The 8513-nt window shown below is 46.9% G+C and overlaps 1 protein-coding gene across 1 annotated transcript in view; it reads right to left on the bottom strand.

Moving 5' to 3' along the window:
- Positions 1-4219: 4219 nt before the first annotated feature.
- The window catches only part of RALBP1 (ralA binding protein 1), a 55659-nt gene continuing 51365 nt past the window's right edge, over positions 4220-8513 (bottom strand). The window contains exons 8-10 of the mRNA XM_032309523.1: positions 7018-7139; positions 6221-6344; positions 4220-4501 (exon numbers count right to left, since the gene is read on the bottom strand). Of these exons, the coding sequence (XP_032165414.1) occupies positions 4235-4501; positions 6221-6344; positions 7018-7139 (513 nt within the window). The 3' untranslated portion in view covers positions 4220-4234. The remainder of the gene's footprint in view (positions 4502-6220; positions 6345-7017; positions 7140-8513) is intronic.

The raw sequence follows: 8513 nt of genomic DNA, 5'->3' as shown, positions 1-8513 counted from the left end.
CTCTTCTATTGTGACTTGCACTAGATAATTATTTCGTAATTACCTGTCATCCTATTTAATCAAACGTTTAAAACTTTTGACATTTTCTTAAAATTCTCAATAGTTTTTTGTTGTCGTTGGTTTTTTTTTTTTCACCTCAAACTAACTTCAAGATTTCCCAGAGGGCCCGTGGAAAATCTCAAAGGCTGTCTTTCATTAATTTAACATGTTAAAATATGTGGGAGGCATTGTTAAATGCTTAGATTATATGTGTACAGTAAACCTTCGGCTATATGATGGGGCACCTGGGTGGCTCAGTCAGTTGGGCATCTGCCTTCACCTCAGGTCATGACCCCAGGGTCCTGCATCGAGCCCCCGCATCAGGCTCCCTGCTCAGGGGGGAGGCTGCTTCTCTCTCTCCCTCTCCCTCTGCCTGCTGCTCCCCCTACTGCTCACTCGCTCTGTCAAATAAATAACCCTTATGTTATATATGTATGGATATATATTACTAACAAGTAATCCAGAAATTGCAATTTCTAGATATTTGTCAAAATTCTTATTGTCCAATTACCTTAAATGATGAAATAACTACATTTCCTTCTATGAAGAACTCATCAAATTATTACCCATGGGCATTTTTAAAGTCTTATTGTTTACAGACAGTTGCTTTACCCTGATGCTTTTGTAAAAGTGAGATTCGTGGAAAGGACCCCACCAAGTACTCTTGACTACTGACGCTGCTGCCGAGTTACAAGGTATTAAACCCTGGGTGGAGATTTCACACTGAAGATGGTTCCACCTGACATCTAGGCCTGCGCAAATGGCCGGAGATCTTAAAAGGAGAGAGACCATGAAAAAAAGCAGCCAACATTGAGGTAGACAGCTTTCTCCTAAGACGTGGGGCCAAGAATGTTTCTTTCTATTCCTTCTTTCTCTGACCATCCTTTCCCTAAGTCTTACAAGTCTTACACCATGAAGGTCTTTAGGATTCTTCTGTTCACCTTTGCCTTGCCTCTGGCCCATAAACTACCTTGTTCACATACCTCAAGCAGGTCATCAGCATCTAAACATCTGTTGGATTTGTTACAATGCTGGTGATCCCATAGTTTTGTCTATTACAAGCTTCTCTCTGATTTCCAATCCCTTGGCTTCTTTGGAACAAGTTCGGCCCTCTCTTAGTCCTGTCAGGCTCCCCTAACCCTCGGGTCGATCCCTCTCTCTCCAGCTAACAACCCCAAACCTGGGGAATCTTGCATGCAGGCTTGGAACCAAGAAACATACAAGAAGCTACCCAGAATACAACCACCCATGCAGTCCACAGGTCCTGAAATTTTACTGGCCTCCATGGCTGTCAGCTGCCTGGCCCCAAGCCACAGATGCAAACCAGATTTCCCAGGAAGCCTTCGTGATTCCAGATTCACTTCCTTCAACAGATTCCGCTCTTCACCTGGCTAAGCATGAGTGCAAATGCGGTGATCAGAACGTCTCCTCAGCCCCTGAAGGTCCTGAAGAATCTGCTGCTAGAGCAACAGCTGCCCCACAGCGGCAAGCAGACCCTCAGCTCTCCCACCAGAGAGATTCCTGATACCAGGAAGGCCCTTGGTTACCTGAGCAAGGAGGTGTCTGTGCTATGGCCGGTGCCACTTGCTGCACTTGGAGACACCTGTGCGCCACATGGAGACTCAGCTAAGATCTGTGAACACACCAGTTGGCGTAAGCGACTCCTTCAAACAGGGTCTCTGTTGACTGATGTGGGTCTTAGGGACCATGGCTCTGGAGCACACTCCAGACACTGGGATTTATCCTGTTTATAGGCCTAATAACTCCCTGGTCTGAATCTCTCAGAAGCTTTAAATCCATGTATGCTGCCACTTAGCAGGATGCAAATGATCTCCCTAAGAATACAGCATCAGAAAAGGAACAGAGAATGACCAAATTAAAGAATGTGAACCCAACACTGGGTGAAAACTGCAAGACCACCAGAATGGGAGCAGAGAGGAGCGCGAATGCCTTAAGTTTTGATCCCATCTCTCAAGGCTGAGAGTCTCATCAAAAGTGGGGGTTAGTGTTAGAAACAAGAGGCCCAACACAGGGTCACTTATGTTAAGCCCCATGTCAGCAACCACAACGTAGTTATAGCTTCGAGGCTCCAGGCAATGGAATCTTCATCAGGACTCGCCCAATCCACGCTAGTTAATCTGCCTGACAGACCCCTGTCAGCCCCTAAAGTAAGTGACTTGGTAATAACCGACCTCTTCTTTTGCCAAGTTGGGCTGACTGACCTGTGCTTCGTTTCGAAGGGCACTTTGCACTGAAGCCGGCCATCACTCACAGAAGAAGCCGCAGCCCCGATCGCAGGCAGCTGGGCCGCACGATCACATGCTCCCTCAGCAGCAAGCACCTACGTGGGGAAGAAGGACAGCAAACCTCGCCACCAGCAACGGGCACAAAGTCTACCGAAGTGAGGAACAGACAGCGAGTTAAAAAGGTTAGGGCACTCTTGGACCGTAAATATCAGACCAACCCGGGTTAGCCACAGGATGCTAACTACTTCAAGAAAGAACGTATACAAAAAAAAAAAAAAAAAAAAAGACACTGGGTTTGGTAGTGTGTTTGTTTTTTTTCCTCAAATGGCTGTTGAATTTATTTGCTTGATCAATAATGGTCCTGGCAAAAATTAGTTAACCACCGCTGAGACAACTGTAATGAAATACTAATTTTAAAAATCCATGACACCTTGATAGAAATTAGAGTTTACACAAACAAAAAAAGGAAACTTCAATATTGCCAGCAAATGAAATGAACGTAATATGACCGACGGGACAGCAAGAAGGCTTTTATACGTTTATATTTGACACCTGACCATATTTTCAGTCACCATAATATCTTCTCTCCAGATTTAAAAAAATAGTATGCTGATTTCTATAACAAAGCTTTTTTTCGTACAAAAATCAAACAATGGCCAACAAGTCACAACAGTGCAATAGGTAGAGAATAAAAAACCGCATCAAACAGGTGCTGAAAATAAATAGTAACTAGGAGAGGACCGAGCCCTCGTGGGGGGTTTGTTTCCATCACCTTGAGTGTGTGGGGTCTGTCTTCACAGCCGTGAAAGCTGACCTACCTCATGGGTGCCACTGATTCCGACAGAGCGTGACTGGACACGGGTGCCTGAGGGCAGACCTCCCAGATGCCTCAGTCACCAGAGAAGTTGCAGAAGCAAGAAAACAGGGTCGGGGATCACAGCTATCATTTAAAGGAAAAGTTTTCTTTTTCTATTGCTCAATCTTGTCAATTGGGAGTCCATCAGCAGGTTCACTGAGATGAAACGGGTCACTGAAAACTTTTGTCTAAGAGCATATATGGCTTATTCAGGCAAAGAGACTTTTACATTCTAGCCCAAGCAAGCAATCTCATTCTCTGTTTAACGGCAGATCAGTCACACAGATTATTTCTGGGTTCAGAAACAGATCCTCGGTGTGGATGCCTCAGGCCAGGCAGCTACCTGCGACCAACCCAGTGAAAACATGCGCTGATCACCAGCAGCGAGGAGCCCACAGGAGCGAGGCAGCTGCCCCGGGGCCAGTGGGCAGGCTCCACCGGCAGCTCTGTCTGGGACTGGCTAGGCCATCCTGTGACTCAGGCTCGTGGACTGGGGTTTAGGACTGTCAAAGGAGAGAGTGACAAGGGTGGGTAAAGGTTAACCTCAGTAAGAGCCGTTCTGGCCCATCAGGAGATATGAGGCAGCTCCCCATTATATAATCTGCACCGAAAAGGTGTAAAAGGCACGAGCAAGAGTGACTAGTAAGCAGAGATCCCGGAGGGTGAGACTGTGGGGCAATCCACAAGGCAGGAACAGTGTTCACCTTGTTTGGTTCCCCCCCGTGAACGACAGAAAGAGATCCTGATTCTGCTGTAATAAAAAAGCAAAGAAAGACGATTTTTGGTTTAAAAAGAAGCCACTCAAGGGTTAAAATAGTTTTAAGTTAACAAAGAAAATTAATCTTCAAATAAGCTGACACTATCTGGAAAACTCATCTGTCCCCTACAAGCCCACACTGCGTGCACTGCTTTGTCCCCCCGTGTAACCTGAGCCTGACGCGGAGAAGTCATACGTGTGAAAAGAAAGAAGAGTCTGAGAAGAAAAGACATCTTTACAGAATGTACAGCAGAGAGTTGTCCACTCCGACTCTCAGGGTTACAGTAAGATGCACAGGTCTCATTGGGTCTGGGGATTCTGTGACGCTCGGGCTGCTCAGATGGGCGTCTCCTTCCTGTCTCTGCTCGGGGACGGCTTGGCCTGCTCCTTGCCTGCCTTTGGCTGCTCCTTAGCTGCTTTCGTCTCTGGGGCGCTGTCTCTGGACGGCTGTCCGGCGCCCCCACGCCTCTCAGGCTCGTCCTCGTCCTGCACCTGCGGTTCGGGCTTGGCTCGCTGCAGCTGGAGCAGGCGCAGCTGCACCCGCAGTTCGATGATGGCCTCCCGCTCTTCGTGAATCGCTTGATTCAAATGATTGTTCTTTATCTTGAATGACAAAGGAACAGTTGTCACTTAAGAAGGGGAGAGGGACAATGAGGAACAAGGGTATCCTACACAAGAATCTATTTCTGTTTTAGGCAACTTGTGAAACAGGAGAGAACATGAATATGCAAATGAGACACATAAACACCTTGACCCGGAATGCACAAAATCCTCCTTACAGAAGAGTAAACACATCTGGAAAAGATACATGCAACAACAGAAAACAATTTGCTTAATGATATTAAATATTTTAGTGTTTAAAATGGTTTGTTTTAAACTGGCTCCTGACCACCCCTTAGGTAAGTGGAAGATAGAAGTGCCTTTACCAGCCATCAGAAGTGACAAGTCAGAGACAAGAGGAAATCCGAGTTGTCTCAAAAGCAGATGTCCTTGTCTGTTGTGAACGGCATCACTTCACACATGTCCTGTAGTACTTGGGCAAACAAGCGCTATCGGTTCTACAGCGCTTCACTCCTTCAGCACAGCCGAGGGAGCTAATCCCAAACTCCGCTGAGCTCCGGAGGCAGCGGGCTAGCGCCTGTGGCTCAGCAGTGGCCTTCACCCGCAGTACGTGTGTCCCAGCCTCCCCTGCAGCCAGCCATAGCTGGGCACTGTGCGCCTCTGACAGGATCAGGCATAAGCGCTGGCTTCTACTTGCACTGCTTGCCCTTAACCACCAGGCGCTCTTGGGTTCCTTCCCTGTTCCTGCTAAGAGTGGATAAAACCTAAGTGCCTACTCTGGACCCCACGTGTCTTCCACTCATGTGGAGGGTGGGAGACCTAGACGTCTGCCAGGCAAGGCACAGAACTGTCTTGTTCCAAAACAGAAGAGTATTCTCTTCATTAAAGCAGCTAAGCCTGTACCCTAAGTCCTACAATTCTGGAACGTTTTCCTACTTAGGATTTTCATATGATCTGTAAAACGTTAAAGTGCCAACACGAGGACCTTCTAAGGAAGGGAAGCTACCTGGAGGCCCAGGTCCCAACTGTGGCTCTGCTTTTCCCACAACACAGCCCTGGCTATGGCAAGTGTTCTGAGCCTTGAGCCTCGGTGGGCTGCCCCGTCTCAACTCTGTCTGTACGACTTACTCTTTTCTGTGGAATTCTAGTTTTCTATGCAGTGGGTGGCTCTGATCTGCCCCAGCTGCTGAATGTACCGGGATGAGAGAAAGTCATCCCACCATTCTTGGACTCTAAGAATGGCTTTCTCTCAACCCTGAGGTAAAACATCCAGAGACAATGATTAATCTGGGGTAAGAAGGGAAATTCTGATCATGATCATGTAAATCTCTTGCTTTCATTTCACCATGCGCTTGCCTCCCAGATCCCCAGTGCCAAATTTATTCACACTGGCTGCTTCAAGGATTGAGGGACGAGCGAAAACTTTGTCCCCATTTTACCCACAGGTGAGTCAGGCGACTCTTCCTTCTTCCACCAGCATTTCTCTTTCTGTTCATCTCTGGGAAGTTAGCCCAGATCTTCCACAACCGTTCAAGGACAGTCAGGAGAGGCTTCCCCGTAAGTGGGAGTCACCACACCCAGGGATGCCTCGTGAGGTCACACCTGTGCTGTGTGCTCGGCCAGGACCAGCTCACGCCCTGCACACACTGGTGAGATGTCCCCTAAACTCCTCTCTACTCAGCCCCCCGCTGTTTCCCAAGGAAAAGACGACTTCTAAGGGAAAGAGGTAGCCTCTACAAGTTTTGGGAAGCTGGTGCTCACTTCTAGTTCTTCATTCTGCCTCTGTAAGTCCTCCAGGATGATCTGAAGCTCCTCTTCGTCCTCACTCTCACTCTCACTGTCCGAGGAGTACTCCTCAGTCTCACTGCGGCCATGCTGCTGACGGCTGTGGGCGGGAGATCAAGAGAAAAGGACAGTGAGCAGAGGAAGGAATGCTGCCTCCTTCCTACCCTTCTTTTAGATTCACCAGGTTTTCATGAAACACTTAATATAGCACCATTCTTAAGGCTTAATCAAGATGAAACTTAGCGGGGCGCCTGGGTGGCTCAGTGGGTTGAGCCTCTGCCTTCAGCTCAGATCATGATCTCAGGGTCCTGGGATCAAGCCCCACATGGTGGGGGAGCGGGGGGGGGGGGTCCCTGCTCAGCAGGGAGCTTGCTTCCCCCCCACCCCTGCCTACTTGTGATCTCTGTCAAATAAATAAATAAATAAAATCTTTAAAAAAAGAAGAAGAAGAAGAAGAAACTTAGGAGTGCGTGGGTGGTCAGTCAGTGGAGCGCCGACTCTTGGTTTCAGCTCAGGTCATGATCCTAGGGTCATGGACTCGACCCTGCTTGCGCTCCATGCTCTGCAGAGTCTACTTTAGAGTCTCTCTCCCTCTCCCCTCACCCCCAATTGTGTACACACTGTCTCTCTCAAATTTTAAAAACAAAGAGAAAGAAAAAGATGACTGATTTGGATGCCTAGTTCTTTTGTATGAAATCTGAGAGCTAAAACAATTTTATGTTTATATTTAACTAAATATTCTTGTATACTTAAAACTCTCTGCTTTCCTTTACCTCTGAATTTCAGCAATCTCGGCTCTGAGGCGTTCAATCTCTTCTTTTTCTGAGGCAATCTGTCGGCGCAGAAACTGTTCCATAGCTAGAAGCTCCTCCTGTTCAGTCAGGATCTCATTCTCCTGAAATAAAGACCACTGGTGAACACCTTTGGAAGTATGAGTCTAGGACAAGTCACTTTTCTGGGACATTGTTCCCTTGACTTCTTTAGCCCTATACACGCATAACACAAGTTATGGGAAAGCTTGGACTGCAAAGCTTGTATCCTGTTTCCTTAATGTTAAGGCTCTCTGAGAAAAGGTTCTCTGGGAGGAATGTCTAGATTTTTCTCAAGACATAAAATGCCACCTAGGAACCCATGTCCTCATTTTGCAAAAGTTCCCTATGAGGCCATCACACTGGGCACAAAGCCAAAGGTCAAGTGACTATGTCTGTTTTTGATTCTCAGTCCCTTCTGAACGCCTTCTCACCTCTCAGTAAAGGGAGTGTCTGTCAAAATGGCCCTTGACCATGCACTGTGATAAAGACCCAGGAAATACAGAGCTGATGTCAGTATCATCTCAAAGCAGATCTAGTTAAAGGCAAGATGTTCCCAGAAATCTTTTCTCCTCACCAAAAGCTACCATCCTCTTCAACGCATGTCCCCAGAGATGATAAAGAGCAAATACTGTGCTTTCACAGAATATGCATTTCTTTTTTTTTTTTTTTAAAGATTTTCTTTATTTATTTGACAGACAAAGATCACAAGTAGGCAGAGAGGCAGGTAGAGAGAAGAGGAAGCAGGATCTCCAAGGAGCAGAGAGCCCGATGCAGGGCTTGATCCCAGACCCTGGGATCATGACCTGAGCTGAAGGCAGAGGCTTTTACCCACTAAGCCACCCAGATGCCCCCAGAATATGCATTTCTAAAACTTAATCACCAAAGTGGGGGGAAGGAAGATCTACCCAACCCCTCCAACCTAGAAAAAAGAACCAAACCAGAATGTCAGAGGCAGAAATGTATGGCGATGAGAACAAGGAGTTGTAGGCAAAGGTCTACAGCATTTCCTTCCCAACTCCTAGGTATCCAGAGGATAAGCACCTTTGATCAAACCTGAAAGACACTGTGGTCAGGTTCTAAAGGGAACCATCCAAAGCTGCTGGCAAGCATAAGTGAGCTCTTGGAGATGTAATATGCGGTGTTCCTTCCCCACGGGTTTCTAAACACAGATGCCTTTCCTTTACCACAGTGCACCTAGTAAAACTAATGTGCTGAGAAATATCAGACTGGAAAAGTCTGAAATAAAGACATAATCTGGAACCTCATCTCACCTTCAGGGGAAGAGCTATGTGTCCCTGTCAAGCAAAACATGGTCTTTCTCAAGTGACAGAAAAGGCCTGGAACTTGCGTGGCTTTAGGTATCCCACTTTCATGGATTTCTGGGAGTACAGACTGATTGCTGTCAGAATTTCATTCATTTCTGGTTAAACTCTAGAAGATTCTAGTTAAAAGAATTT

The sequence above is a fragment of the Mustela erminea genome, chromosome 13, assembly GCF_009829155.1.
Source record: "Mustela erminea isolate mMusErm1 chromosome 13, mMusErm1.Pri, whole genome shotgun sequence".
Classification (NCBI taxonomy): Eukaryota; Metazoa; Chordata; class Mammalia; order Carnivora; family Mustelidae; genus Mustela; species Mustela erminea.
Note: the sequence above shows the minus strand (reverse complement) of the source record. Positions and strands in the feature narration are given on the sequence as shown.